A 16,467-nucleotide genomic window follows, 5' to 3' on the forward strand; every position below is an offset into this window, starting at 1 on the left:
TCAGATAATTTCGGAAGAGAACTAGTTTATAAATATATATACTTGTCAGTGCACCATGTCAGAAATGTGGAGATAACTCTTCATATATTCTAGACCTTGGCACTTGATGAAGGCCAATGGTCTTCTTCAGGTCCCGCTCGCTTTAACCTGTAGTGGACGGTCGCCGGAAGTTTGTGAATATGACTTTGGATGGACCGTAGGCGTTCTGGGTTCGATACCGAAGGGAGTCGTTCCATCCTGAGCGGTGAAACAAGTAGGCAGGGATTTCTCTTGACACATATACAGGCCTAAATGATTTAATCCATTTGAAATATGTAAGGTGTATGAATAGGTCGAAACTTTTTCTCGCGTATTCTGATCAGTTCAGGCTCATGACCTGGTATGGTGAAACGCTTTCTGAACTGATACATGTATTTTAATCACTGGCATAAAAATAAGTAGGCCTACTATCGGATACAATGATAAGTTAACTGTGATATAAGGTAAACCGAAATTAGAATTGTTTAATAGCTGGCGTAAATTTGCAATACCAATTTGACTGAAATCGAATATGCTGTTTGCATTCTGTTACCAGCTGAGGGACGGACATAAAAGTAATTGTTGGGTTTTGGATAATGTTTGTTGAATGACATTTAAGGTTGTATGGCTTTCCATTTTTCAGTCAGATTTTATATTAAATTGGGTGAGAAAATTCGTATTCACAGAAAACACACGAAGATTAAATATTCTTTAGTTCTGTTTGTGGGGACATGGCAACTTATTAAACGGATATAGTGCTGTAGTCCCGAAATTATTACGACATATTTCTGAAATTCAAAATAAACTGTTTGTATTCCTCTACATTATAGGGTAAAGCGCGGTAACTGCGACATTAGATAGTTCGGTCTGATGACACAAGGCTTGATGGCGCGGTCTCGTCATTTTCATGCAATGTAGAGTATTGTTACAGCTGTCAGCAATTCTCTCTGCATTGTAGTTGTTTGATAGTTGGCTTGAAGACAGTGCGGCCGGCTGGGCTGGGACATTTGCCGTCGCCCCGTATGCTGTTGTATTGATCCCCGACTCTACGTCTGTTGTTACTTTCAGGCGCAAATCTGGGAGGCTGGATGTTCATATCTTCGCCGTGAACAATGCTTCCTCAAGTGTACAGAATTCATAACAAGTAATAATTTTGTTCTGAAAAGGTTGCTTTGCTGTTAATTTTCTAAAATGAGAGGAAGAAGTAAAAAAGTGGAAGAATTACGAATGAGAAACATTAACGAAATATAATATTAAAATTTAAACTTGTATATATGCTTAGCTAATTAAATACTACACCATGGAGACGTATGGGGGAGTGGATGTGTAGATCCACATTTTATTTATTTCGGCACTAGTTAGAGGTGAGTGGTCAGCTTCACGTCCCGGCCGCTTTACCCCGGTCAAAGAGCCTCCTGTACCCATTGGATAGGAAGCTGTGTAGGCCCGTGGGCCCGGTACCAGAAATCTTCCGGGGGGGGTAAAATGTGGCCGGCGCGTAAGGCTGACAACCTCGCCGCCATCTGTGAGCCGATTTTTCGAAAATGTGTGAGCGTCAACCTGTCACTACCCTATAGGCCTCCACGGTCTGTTACAGGGATATCTTTACCTTTTAATATTAAAACTGGTGTTAAATAAATGCACACAAAACTTGTAGACTTGTTCAGGAAAAGACTTCTCTTTCGGGGTTTTGTGAATGTGGGTATGAACTCTCGTACTTCATATAAGGTGTTGTTCATGATAGCCGAATATTTAACTACTAATTTAGTCACTTTATTACTCTATAATAAAATACGCATTGCTTATATATAAGCACACAGTATTTTGTCTGTCACATTTCAGTTAATCGAACAAACTTAATTAGTTTATATTCGAATCTATAGCTGCATATTTGAATGTACGTCCACTGATTCCAACATACTTATGATCATCAGGAAAGCGTTTTCTTAAACCAAAAGATGCCTACAAATAACAATTACAAAATTCTATATATAAATTTATAAACGTATGTAACAAATATTACTTAATATGATTTATGAATAGGAATTAGATGTTTAACCGATCACCCACTATTGAAATCGAGTTACTTGAACGGCTTAATGATCCTTTATTGCAACAGAAGCGTTTTCTTCGTGACTCATCTCGAGCGGAAATAACTTGAAAAGCAATTGTTCACGACGAATATCTTGTCTCTTTTATCTGCATGGCTGTCCGACCATCTTCTTCACAGATATCCAGATTTCACTTAACTGTTGCCTTGCTTTCTACTGAAATTGTTCAAATATGCATTTAGTAGCGTTTCGACTGGTGACTCAGTCTGCGGCCACCTGCCCGCGCTGGTTTCTCCCTCGCAGAGTTTTATACCCTGAATATGGAGGCTATACATTCCTCCGAAACGTCTGTTCACACAAAATCTACACGGTGCCATATCCCAGAAGAAGGCATTCTTCAAATACACTTTTATTTACATGGATAAAGCAGATGTTTACTCGATCGCAGAGTGTTCGTACACTCAGGTACTTAAGTTGCGAGGGCACGCGGCAATTCCATTTTCTGAAAAGTTTCTGTAAATTTTCTTAAAGTTTCTTTTAATATATCTGTATATTCAAATCAGGTGGAGGTAAATACTGTGAGCTTCTGACATATGTCGTTTTACGGATAATATTGCTCTGCAGTGCCACTGAGACAAAAATTTACATACAGTTGTACTGATCCACTGCAACTAAGGAGGACTTGAGGATAGGTGACTGCGGTGTCCAAAAATGGTTTTTTTGCAATATCATCGAGACAAAGAGTTGCATATGTCTTAGCATCAATTAGTTTCGAAGCAATTGACTCTTTGTCTTCATGATACTGCAGAAAAACAACTGTCAAGACATAAAAGTTTTTATTTTTACTTTAAAGATACACAGGGAGTTTACGTTCGCCCTGTATTTGCTTATTGTAATCCTTCTAAAATATTTTTATTTTATAGAGTTGTCAGCAATGGTGTTTTAAATCTCGAAGGTTAAAAATTTCATATACAATTTCTCATATCTAATACGCCCAAAAACGCAAAAGTGCATAATAAAACAACGTGGATGCATATTTGATATATCGTTTTGTACATATTGAACTAACAAAGCATTCTATCCTGAGTGATACTAATTGTGTTTAGTACTGTGAGTTGAGACTCCAAACCTATCGTTGGATATTGATGTCTTTATGTGTGTACGTGTGAAATAAGGAAGTTGAGATGGATAAAATAAAAATTACATATTTCCCTTATTAATTAATATAGACAGATCTGCATGCATATCAGTTAACATGTCCTTATATTTTATAACTTCAGATAATGCCTGCTACGTTCCATATTTCCTAATAACGCTTTGAAATTATAATTCCATCTGTTACGATGCGGAATATATTTCATTAAGCATGAAACTAGAAACTAGGATGAACAGGTATGTAAGTATTCTTCAAGATTACAGATTTTTTCAGCTCTTGATGTCTCAATTGTATTGTCAATATCCATTTTACATAAACTTAGATATAATTAACGGCTGGTAGATTAGATAACAATGTAAATCGAAAGCAGCCTTTAGAATTTGAACAATAAGTCACACTGTTAAGTAAAAAATGCATTATTCTTTGAAGTCTAAGGGCGGCCGCACACCAACTTCGTCAAGACAAGCATCAAGACTTGAGACAAAAGACGCAGTCTTTCTTCATTCGTGATTCGTCAGCATCATGACTCAGACCCGTGTGCGGCGGTTTTCATAATCTCATTCGTTTCAACTGTGTTCCTTTCTTTTTTTATTGCTAGCGGGGTGGGACCAAGTCCCTTGTACTGCGACCACTTCTGGCCTATTGTACCAGCCCCAGATGATAGGTGAGGGTGATTGTGGAGCAATTGGTGGAATGAAGATTGGCAGGGGAAACCGAAGTACTCGGAGAAAACCTGCACCAGCATCACTTTGTCCACCACAAATCCCACTTGACCAGACCCCAGGATCGAACCCTGGCCGCCGCGGTGGGAAGCCAGCGACTAACTGCTTGAGCTATGGCGCGGCCTTAAATATGCTCCTTTCTTTGCGTCATGTCGCAGGCATCGTGTCTTGACTGTTACATGTCTTGACGCGTGCCGGTGTGCGGCCTACATGACATCTGACACTACAGTGTCTCGTAATACGGATAGAGAAAATAATTAGCCCATGAAACACGTGTGTTGTCTCTTCGAACCACAGGAGCAGCTGAACAACTTGATGACAACACTAAGGAGCACCCAGCCACACTTCGTCCGTTGCATCATCCCCAACGAGTTGAAGCAGCCAGGTGAGTAGAGCACGTTTATACAGGATGAGATGTTAAATCAAATCCACAGTTCTTAAATATGTTTACATTAACACGAAGTCTAGCCTTTGCATAACTGTTGTTTTTTTCAAAGATCAGAGACTTCTAACATGTAATTTATTTTCGTAATTATCTATCATACAGAAGAACCCCCCCCCCAAGAAAATATAAATTTTCTTGCGTTGCTCGAACAACAACATATCAGCCACCATTTTATGTTACTCTCTTGCCATTCGATAATGTGGCTCTGGCATTCATGTGACTAGCAGCATCTTATTATGGAATATCACGGAAAACACAGTATATTATATTTCGTTTCAACTTTGAAACTGTCCATAGATTAATTATATTAAATTGCATATATATACATATATATATTCCTGGTACTCACGTCTGTTAGAGGCTGAGTCGACCCCAGGGCCATAGTGCGGCTGGAAGGATTATGTCAATTGAAAAAAAATCCAACGACCTCATCGGGACTTGAATCTGCGACCTTCCGGCTTGTAGCGGCGCGTAAGGCTGACAACCTTACCGCCATCTTTGAGCCCATTGTCTAGATATGTGGGACCTCAACGTCTCACAACCCTATGGGCCTTCACGGCCTGTTACAGGGATATCTTTATTTTTACTTACTTTTATATATATATATAGGCCCCCTCTGTATATCCATTCGTAAAGTTTATGGCAGATTGTATAAACGTGTTGAATGATCTACAGTATGCCGAATTAAACATTTCAATAAACTGACTGACAGAAACAAATTTTACTTTTGAAAAATGAAATGCAACTTTAGATATACGTTGGTTCATACGCAGCCTGCACTCGCCAAGAAATGCAAAATTGAAAGAAAAATTAATAAAATTTATGGCAAATCCACAAATACATTTACTATACATTACTAATTATTTTAATCTAATTTTTGTGTTTATTTTCTGTCGATGAAATTATTTTTAGTTATTTATACTGTTCTGTGGGAACTAAATGAAGATTTTTTAATTAAAGCGAATGATAATTTTCTCAATAAAAGTGGCTCTATTAATGTAATAATCGCCGTAGCTGCATTTTAAAAAAATGGTTCTTCTCCTGTAGGTCTCATCGACTCCCACTTGGTGATGCACCAGCTCACCTGTAACGGTGTACTTGAAGGTATACGTATCTGCCGTAAGGGATTCCCCAACAGGATGGTTTACCCCGATTTCAAGCTGCGGTAAGTGTTTCAGAAAAAGTGAGACTACACATTTCGAAATAATTAGGAACTACATATCCAAATTTAATAGTTAATCTCTGTTACGGATATATGATTCTTTTCCTCTTTATTCTATGTGATTTGTAATAAAAATCGTCCATTTTCTGTGTGAGTCAGTACGTGCTTTTGAAGATTTACAGATGTTTACATTTTCAGAAAAAAGTCTGCAGCAGTTACAGTTGTTAAAATATGTGTATAATCATTGGCTTATTTTCAGGTTCCTTTTCTTTGATCATCAATTTCAAAGTTAAGTTATTTCTGTCAGTCAAAATCCAGATATTCGTAACATGTAGGGCAAATGCCCTTATGCTAAACTCAATTTTTCCATAACCTGGAAGATAACACAACACGGAAATTTTAAACACTATCAATCAATTTCCTTGAAGTACACGAATTGCTGTGATCTCAAATAATATTAATACTTCATGAAAGTGAAGTAGCAGTCTTTTGTAGAAATTATACGTAATTATGAATATAGTAAAGATTGTTCATTTCTATCAAATAAGTTCTCACTGATATCTAAAAAAAAAAGTTAAATACATAACTTGGATGGAATTCAGAACTTAAAATTTCATTTTTTAAAGTTACAAGATTTTAGCCCCTGCCACCATCGATAAGGAGGCTGACCCCAAAGTAGGATGTGCTAAATGTCTGGAAGAAGTTGGTCTAGACCCTGAGAGCTACCGTATTGGACACACTAAGGCAAGAAGAGAGATTAGTTTTCTGTATTGCTCTTCCCGCCCTGTTCACGGAACTCTCATACTCAACTCTCTGAAATGGCGTCGGCCATCTGAAATACCTTCTGATCCTGCTCTTTTTGGCTGTTACTATTTAATTCAAATAAAACTCAGAATTATATTCTATGTTTTCACGACCAAGCAGTCCCTAACAAAATAATCGAATATTTCCTGGTATTTCCTGGATGCAAACGCCTGAAGATGAGTTGAGTAAGCATAATGTTAGGGGGACTTCCTCAGACCAAGCGAGTGACAAGTGACGAGTTGCTTCGGTCAACACTTAGAAGTGGCGAGTGAAGACCCCTCCATTCCAGCTCGACAGAATGCAGTTTGACCCCACTCTCATTCCCCCCCCCCCTCAAATATGTTGTACCCAACTTCAGATGAAACTGAGGCAACAAATTTTCTTTTTTGTTTAATTTCAGTTACTTTTTTAGTGCCCTTTTCCAGGCATCCATCACCAGCACGACATCTTGCTATGGAAAGCAATCAGTCATCTTCAGTCCTTTTTATAGAGCATGTTGAACTCAATCAGTTGATACAGAATTATAAGAGCTTCTTAAATACGGTATTGGCCTTCACACGGTTTGGAAATATTTCAATTTTTTGTTGTAAAATTTGTATTTATCTGTGGTATATTTAACGTCGTTCCGTTCACTGAGACTACAAAGCGTCCAGAAAGTCTCTGTATGCAAATGGCGTCCAAATATGGCGGAAGTAATATTATTAAACCAACATTGATCCTGGCAAGAAAAAACAGTTTTGGAAGAAGGATTATGATTCTGAAGCTCGTCAAAAATGACATAAAATACCTCTAATTTTCGAAATGAAATTTCATTTTTTTGTTTATTAATTTTGGGTACAAAATTTTAGTTCCGAAAGATTTCGTTTTTACTCTTTTTTAAGAGAACTAAATACATATTTTAAATTTTAACACCCTACAATTTGATATTTGAGACATTAACATTAGCCAATATCTCTAAGAACTCTTATCTAATTGCGACGTTGTTGAAAACTGAATCAACTGGTTGGAATAATTCTATCACGTTTGAAAAAAGTTGGAAACCCTCAGAAAGAAACAGGTTAAAATTCCCCTGTGTTCCTCGTGTTCTGCGCTAGATACAAGATTCTAGCTCCACATGAGGCCGACAAAGCTGGCGACGACCCGAAGCAAGTTGCACAAGCACTTTTGGACGCTGTGAACCTGGACAGTAACTCTTACCGACTGGGTCACACCAAGGCATGTAGTGACATCCAACCCGCACGCATCTGTGTCCATCCTGTTTCTTGTTAGCAGTAGAAATAGAGTATTATATTGTTGTATGTTAACCTGTTCGCATTCACATCTTCCCTGCTAATGTTATGTGTACATTGGCAAAGCAATGCCTAAAACAGCCTATTTAAATTTCAAGATCCGAACGTAAAGTTAGGGAAATCGTGATTTATTACTGTTTAAAAAGTGTTTAGTTGTTAGGAAATCGCTTTCACTGCTGTGCAAGAGAAGTTATTAAGTGCCTCAGACGGAACTGCGTTAACTTGGATGTAAAGACACACTGAGATAACCGCATATTCATCACTGCAGAATGCTTCTCTGTCCATTGGTTAATATTCCCTTAACTGTAGAAAATGTTTGGATTCCAGAGGGACGAAATTGTAGGTCACAGAATAGTACGTAATGGAGATCGTAACTTACACTCTTCGACAAACGTGACCAGTTCAGGGTAGGGCAGGTATCACGCCTGGAAGAGTAAAGCGTACAGTGTTTTGGTGGGAAAACCTAAAGGCAAATGGCAAATAGGAATGCCTAGACTTAGATGAGAGCATAATATTAGAATAGAACTTAGAGAATAATTAGAATGATCAAGTCACGGAGAATGAGGTGGGCAGGGCATGTAGCACGAATGGGGGAGAAGAGAAATGTATATAGGATATTGGTGGGAAAGTCAGAAGGAAAGAGACCACTGGGAAGACCAAGGTGTAGGTGGGTGGACAATATTAAAATGGATCTTAGAGAGATAGGATGGGATGGTATGGATTGGATTGATCTAGCTCAGGATAAGGGCCAGTAGAGGGCTCTTGTGAACACGGTAATGAACCATCGCGTTCCATAAAATGCTGGAAATTTCTTGAGTAGCTGCAGAATTTGCTTCTCCTCAAGAAGGGCCCCCTTAGAGAAGTGCGATAGGATATGGACAATATACATCTGGATTTAGATAGGACAAATTGCGATCTTTTGTGAATGCGGTAATGAAACCTCGGGTTCTATAAAATGCTGGAAAATTCTTCAAAAGCTGAGCAACTCTTGACTTCCCAAGGACTTAATTCCATGGAGTTCGTTAGTTAATTGCTGAATTTCTTTTTTCGTCCTCTACAATAAATTTAAATAATTTACGAGCTTATCTGAAACAGCACTGAAAAGTGACTACTTACTCATTTTTGTTGCTTATTTGACCACATTGACAGTATTGAAACTACACAGTATCTTATCGTAGGGTGATTAATGAATGTAGAGCACACAGTGAGATGATAACTAGCGTGATATATTCAGAGAAAACCCGCCCCGAAGTCATTTTCTCCACCACAATTCTCACACGACCTAAGCTGGGTTCAAACCCCAACTTTTGTCGTAGGAAGCCGGAAACTAACCACCATGACAAGACCCTATTCATTGAGGTAAATCGTTTCATTTGTGATTTATGTACAAAGGTTATTCACAATAATGTTCTTAACATTGATATGCGTAATGCATTAAAACGAGAAAATATGTCTTTCAGAGACAAAATTTATCTTTTAATTAAATAAATGAATATTATACTACTCGTCCTACTTTGTAGAAATATGTTTAATGATAAAGGGAAGAAGATATTTCTTGAGTCTACCAAGGCAAGCTAAGAGGAAGTATCCTGATTCCCAAATGCTAGGCTTATCATGCCGTCCTTACTGTACAGCATCGGCATTGTCTCCTGAATGACTCCTGATGAACTTAATTTTTTTTGTTTGATATCCTAAAAGTACTTGAAGTTCTAAACATATCACTGATCCGTGAAATTTCTGTTCATTTTGTTACCATATAATGAAGCTGCTTTAAATTTAAAATTGTCGTTTGATTGATTGCTAAACCAGTGTGGACTTCATGCCAACAGTTACGCTGTTAATAATGTGCTATTTCTTTTGTAGTTGGAACAACATTTAGAGAATAAAAATGTTCATGATACTCCAATAACTTTAATCCGATTGTTGACTGTCATCACGCTGAAGCAGTCTCGGATAAACCATAACGAGAAATATATTATAATTGTCAGTTGTGATATGTTTGAGGAGTAAATAATACATGAAGCTAAGATGAAAGAGACTGAGCAACTGAAACACTCTAAACGTTGATACTAAGCATATTGTACGCGTATTTATCTGAGGCAGTCCAAGCGTGATAAGATGTAGTTTCCATGTTCTGTGTTTTCTGAAACCGATTAGAATAGTTGAACGTGAAATAATATACGTTTATGTTGTGTTATGTGTCAATTGTAATTCCATACAACTTCCTACAAGCCCAAAATGTGTTTCTGGGTTCCTTTTCTCTTACAGATATAGTGTGATATATTTGTTTTGAAGCAGATTAGAATAGTTGAACAACATGAAATCATATGACATACATGTTGTGTTGTGTGTCAATTGTAATTCCATACAACTTCCTACAAGCCCAAAATGTGTTTCTGGGTTCCTTTTCTCTTACAGATATAGTGTGATATATTTGTTTTGAAGCAGATTAGAATAGTTGAACAACATGAAATCATATGACGTACATGTTGTGTTGTGTGTCAATTGTAATTCCATACAACTTCCTACAAGCCCAAAATGTGTTTCTGGGTTCCTTTTCTCTTACAGATATAGTGTGATATATTTGTTTTGAAGCAGATTAGAATAGTTGAACAACATGAAATCATATGACGTACATGTTGTGTTGTGTGTCAATTGTAATTCCATACAACTTCCTACAAGCCCAAAATGTGTTTCTGGGTTCCTTTTCTCTTACAGATATAGTGTGATATATTTGTTTTGAAGCAGATTAGAATAGTTGAACAACATGAAATCATATGACGTACATGTTGTGTTGTGTGTCAATTGTAATTCCATACAACTTCCTACAAGCCCAAAATGTGTTTCTGGGTTCCTTTTCTCTTACAGATATAGTGTGATATATTTGTTTTGAAGCAGATTAGAATAGTTGAACAACATGAAATCATATGACGTACATGTTGTGTTGTGTGTCAATTGTAATTCCATACAACTTCCTACAAGCCCAAAATGTGTTTCTGGGTTCCTTTTCTCTTACAGATATAGTGTGATATATTTGTTTTGAAGCAGATTAGAATAGTTGAACAACATGAAATCATATGACGTACATGTTGTGTTGTGTGTCAATTGTAATTCCATACAACTTCCTACAAGCCCAAAATGTGTTTCTGGGTTCCTTTTCTCTTACAGATATAGTGTGATATATTTGTTTTGAAGCAGATTAGAATAGTTGAACAACATGAAATCATATGACGTACATGTTGTGTTGTGTGTCAATTGTAATTCCACACAACTTCCTACAAGCCCAAAATGTGTTTCTGGGTTCCTTTTCTCTTAGAGCTATTGTGTGATATATTTGTGTTTGTATATATGTATATTCTATTCGTTGATTTGGAAATTGACCTGAGCAGCTGACCTGCTGTGTTACATTCCGGTGAAATGTTCTTTTATTCACTTGAACCTTAAAATTCCTGTTCCACCCACCAGATATAAAATCCTCTGCGCTCATCTTATCAAAGAGCCGATTGAACCTCAGAAGGCGACGCAGATCATCCTGGATAACATTAATATCGATTCGGAGCAATTCCGAATGGGTCATACAAAGGTAGACATATACACACTTTGATATTCGAGAAACCGTGTGCTATTAGTCTTCAAGAATGCCTGCAAAATATCTGAGATAGGATAAATATGTATACCCGATATATTTGTACCTTGAACAAAGTTTACAAAATGGTTAATTTTTTCCCCCATTTTTTAATTCCCGCAACTTTCCTCTGGATTTTTGTGAAATTGAATATTGGATGTACATACTAGTATTGGTTCATTTTCGAAATACATCTCAACACTTTGCACGAAGATAGAAGTGAAAATTAATCAGTTTTCTAAAACAAAAAATATGCAGAATATTCTATAGCAAAATGTTAGGAAGCCGGGATAGCGTAGTCCGTATAGCGACTGCCTATGGGATGGGTGACCCAGGGATCGGAGTTCGAGTCCCGGTGGAATCAATAATTTTCTCTTCTCCATTTCGTCCAGAGCTGTTCTGGGGCCCACCCAGCCTCCTATCCGATGGGTACCGGGGGGCTATTTCTCCGGGGGTAAAAAGCGGCAGAGGCGTGAAGCCGAGGTCAATAAAATATGGATCTATACATCCACTCCCCCATACTCCTTCATGGCATGTGTTTAATTAGTTAAACACAGTGACAATTTTACCTTTACAGCAAAATGGTATTTCATTAAAATATAGGAATTAATATGTTCAAATATTTTTTGATGTGATGCATATTTTGCGAAATATGATGAAGTACTTCTGAACTTCATGTAGTTTCAAATATAATAATCTTTGCAACGAATATTGCCACCAGTTAGGTGTGCAACCCCCAATCACTAGAATGTGATTTAGATGCACATTTCTATTCTTGATGTTTAGATATATACTGAAGACGCACACGGATTCTCCTTTCTATAATCACTTCTAATGCTTGTATTAATGCCCTTGAGCATTATTCTATTATAACATAATAAGAAAACAAAGTAATAGTGAATAGCTTTCAAAAAACACATATCTTCCAGAATGGGCAGTCACAATACACGGTGATGTGAAAACCATAAACACAACATAAAAGAGCAAAATCATTACATAGATCACACTAAAGTTGCTGTCATTTCAGAACATCCAGACTGTGTTACCATGCAGCAGCATGATCACTGGAACCAGTGGCTCCTTCACTTTATTCTGTAACAGAACCTGTTATGTTCTGTATTAACATGGGAATGTATATATCCCGTTTTGAATTTGCACCGTGCATGAAATTTTATGTTATTTTCCTATTGTTAATTCGTGTTTACATGCCTTACCAATAGTTATTCCGTTTTTCTCTGTTTGTTATTTAATTTACACTATTTAACTTGCTACTGTACTTAACAATTGCTTTGTATGGAAATAATTAATAATTATTTTGAAATGATATATTTTATTTCAGTTTAATTAGGACACATAATCATAATCTTGGGCATATTTATTGGTGTGCTGGGGTCACAGAAACAAAAGTTTAACCGTTTCTTAAACTGGGTGGTAATATGGAATAGGAAAATTGCTGTAATTTTTGTTTCAGGCATAACCATTTTGAAATTAGCACATTAGATGGCTGTGCCCAAGTTTCAGAGCAACATTATGTAAAGCAGCATTTACAAGTCTCTTTCTTGCAAAATACAAACCTGTAGAGAATAAAGTTGATTCTGACTTCATTTAATGTAATAAAATCTCAACTACATTCTTTGAAATATATTCAGTTCTATTTCTCATAGAAGCCAACACAAAAGACCCAGTGTACCAATTTCCCTCTGGTTGACTAAAGATACTCATAGCACTCGCTGTCATTTTACATACCTTCCATGAGACAGCTGAGTCAAATAGTTGCGAAAAGCTATTGCTCCATATCTCTCGTCTATTCCATATTAGCACTTCCCCCTTTAAGATCATTGTGTATCACTGTATGAAATTAACCCTTTCATGAAAACAATTGTAGTAAATATGTTTAAAGAAACTGGAACTTAAATCTTATTCTTGTTGGCAGAATAAAGTTAAGATTGTTTCATACCTTAACTGTTTACTTTCATAACAGCATCTTTACATATAGTTTTTTTGGTAAATAAGCACAGAAACTTTTTTGGAAAATAGTTTATAAAATAGCAATGCAAATTTAAATTTTTACATTCTACATCTGAAATTGGATTTAAAGAATTATGCTATGCTGTCTTTAATACTCTTTATAAATTAATTTTAATAATAAACTCATCCCAGAAGCTACTGTTCCTTACTATTGGAAGACATAAATGAAAACAGATTAATAAGTCCTGAAACAAGTGTAATTGCATAATATCAAAATGAAGGTGAGATATTTATAGTAACATGTAGAGGTAACATTATCTAATAAGGTATATAAAGGTATATAAGATACGCAGTCTACATAACAATATTCTATATTTAAAAAACAAAGAAGACACTACTGTATCAACATTTGTTTATATTTGTTTTTACAAACAAATGTTGATACAGTAGTGTCTTCTTTGTTTTTTAAGTACAGAATATTGTTGTGTAGACTGCATATCTTATATACCTTCATATACCTTATTTATAACACTCAACATGATCTACACTATTAAGATTGTAACATTATCTGTTACCTAGCTCATCATGTAAAACAGTTCTCATTAGCTTCGAAATCACATCTGTCAAGATATAGCTTCTGAGATGTGAAACCCAGTAACAATGCATGAGGGAAGGTTTTAATTAGCCTAATTGATTTGGGGAGCATAATTATATACATTTGATGAGAAATGAGCTGAGATTATGCATGCTACAGTATACAATAACACTATATGTAGACTAACAAGAAGTGCACGCCATAGGTGTTCTTCCGAGCTGGTGTCCTGGGTCAGATGGAAGAACTACGAGACGAACGTCTTGCCAAGATCATCACCTGGTTCCAGGCATGGATCAGGGCTTACATTGCCCGCAAGGAATACAAGAAGTTGCAGGACCAGAGGTGAGTACGAAAACCTATTTTACAGATTATTATTGGAGTATTCTTCTGGACACTGACTGACTGACCTCACTCACTGCTAAATCACTGCTGGTCCTCGCCAGCACAGTGATTCTTGGTTTCGAGTTCCACGGGACTCATGACCATATTTTACCCTCTGACAGCTCTGGAAGCCTACCACTTCTCACGATGACTTGCTCTCCACGCAGGACTGTAATAACCTGTGTGTGTGTGTGTATGTGTAATATAGTCTTATAAGTGTAAAACTTCGTAGATTATTAGCTAAACACCCCTCGCCCTTTATTTCATATATGTATCAGGGCATGTAGTACGAATAGGGAAGAAACGAATGCATATAGGATATTGGTGGGAAACCCTGAAGGGAAGAGACCACTGGGAAAACCAAGGCGTAGGTGGGTGGACAATATTAAAATGGATCTTAGAGAGATAGGATGGGATGGTATGGATTGGACTGATCTGGCTCAGGATAGGGACCAGTGGAAGGCTCTTGTGAACATGGTAATGAACCTTCGGGTTCCATAAAATGCTGGGAAATTCTTGAGTAGCTGCAGATTTGGTTTCTCATCAAGAAGGGTTCAGCTCCATAAGTAAGTACGAGTACGTTACAATATATTCCGGCCATATGCAACCATAATCAGGTATATATTGTATATCTATACGTTAGTTAGCTGCATTATATTGTATAATAATTTTCGCGTAAGACGTGAGGACCTTAAAATTTTCCTTACACAACTTGTATTCTTTTTAAAATTATTTTAAAATGCAGTATTATTCGTTGATGTTTTCCTTTATTCTTCTCTGCTGTTTGGTGTGTAACTAGTTGTCTAGGATGTCTTGCATTTATAATACCGTGTTATGTGTTTAAGTACAATATTATGAGTTGTAGTAAATCTATCAGTACCGAAATTATGTCACGCCTTCTCGTTAGTCTGCACCAGATTCGTAAAACACTATGGGAATATTTTGTTTCAAATGCCATTCGAATTCCAACGGATGCGTTATGTAATATCCCGGTTACTGTGCTTCTAGGGCCATTCAAATTATCATGAACTTTCACATAATATTCCGATAATACTGTCCGTGTTTTTAAGCCTGGTCCATACCCAATGGATTTGGTTGTGTTCAGTAACTGAGATAAGGTCAGTAAGGTCATTCTCCCTCCCTCCAACTGTGCAACTGTAAACACTGTTCCGCTAATTCTTGTCATATTTCTCCTCACACGAAACCTAAGGGGCCAAATCCAGTAACACGGTCTTTACTTCGTATTCTTACACAAAAACAAATTACGTGGCCTTTGGTCCACAAGCGAACTATACCGACCGAGAGACCGCCGCTTGCCGGCAAAGTTAGTGCTAATTTTAGCGGACAGAGGGTGTCGCGTGGTCAGCGCAACGGATTCCCAAGGCCGTTAATGTCGGTTTCCAACACCGGAGCGGCTACTTTTCCTTTTTGGCACAGAGTTTACGTAATCTTGCAACACTACTTTGCTCTAACAGCCATTTACATTCTGACGAATTATTTAACACTAACCCGACGTCTACTTTACTTTAACTGTCGTTCGCAAATTCTTGGGAGTTTTGTGTGAAGTCCCGTAACCGTCGTACTCCGTTAGGATGTTTTAAGTAATATAACATAAGGACCATTCTCAGGGGAGATTTATGTATTGATATTCCCGCACTAGTCTACTTTATCCGTCATTCTTATTTTCACATTAAAATATTATTGCCTCCAAACACCTCCCACTACCCCGGATCGACGACACCCTGGACACACTAGCTGGGGCGAAATGGTTTTCCACTCTCGACCGGAAGAGTGGCTATTGGCAGGTCGACGTAGACCCAGACGACAAGGAAAAGACGGCGTTTTCTACAGGTCAAGGACTGTGGCAGTTCACAGTCATGCCCTTTGGCCTCTGCAATGCCCCGGCAACCTTCGAGAGACTAATGGAGACAGTCCTACGAGGCCTCGCGTACGATTCGTGCCTCGTGTATCTGGACGACGTCATCTTTTAACGTTAATCTCCATTATCACAGATGAATTATCCCCACAGAGCTGCGCTCTGACGGCCATTATGATTCGTGTTGGTGGTTTATGTAGTATTATCCTTTACAATTATTGTACTGTGCCTTTGGACAACATTATTATGTAGTTCTGTTGATATGAATTCGACTTGTGTTTTCGTGATTTTAATCAGTCGTTCAGTAAAAATGATTAGATTTTATGTTAACATAGAGAACAGCCATTTTGTTCTATGTATTTACCAGGTGATCGT

At 37.4% G+C, this 16,467-nt stretch overlaps 1 protein-coding gene across 50 annotated transcripts in view; it reads left to right on the plus strand.

Moving 5' to 3' along the window:
* Window positions 1-16,467, plus strand: part of LOC111865852 (myosin heavy chain, muscle) — a 97,933-nt gene that overhangs the window by 45,485 nt on the left and 35,981 nt on the right. For 22 of the 50 annotated variants that reach the window (XM_023854228.2, XM_023854238.2, XM_023854224.2 and 19 more), the window contains exons 17-20: window positions 4,245-4,332; window positions 5,440-5,557; window positions 7,453-7,573; window positions 14,041-14,177. In XM_023854228.2, coding sequence (XP_023709996.1) covers window positions 4,245-4,332; window positions 5,440-5,557; window positions 7,453-7,573; window positions 14,041-14,177 — 464 coding nt within the window. Of the gene's footprint in view, window positions 1-4,244; window positions 4,333-5,439; window positions 5,558-6,180; window positions 6,299-7,452; window positions 7,574-11,112; window positions 11,231-14,040; window positions 14,178-16,467 lie in introns of all 50 variants that reach the window. The other 28 variants (XM_023854254.2, XM_033752005.1, XM_023854257.2 and 25 more) reach the window with 2 other exon arrangements.

This window comes from Cryptotermes secundus, unplaced genomic scaffold (assembly GCF_002891405.2).
Source record: "Cryptotermes secundus unplaced genomic scaffold, Csec_1.0 scaffold1385, whole genome shotgun sequence".
Lineage (NCBI taxonomy): Eukaryota > Metazoa > Arthropoda > Insecta > Blattodea > Kalotermitidae > Cryptotermes > Cryptotermes secundus.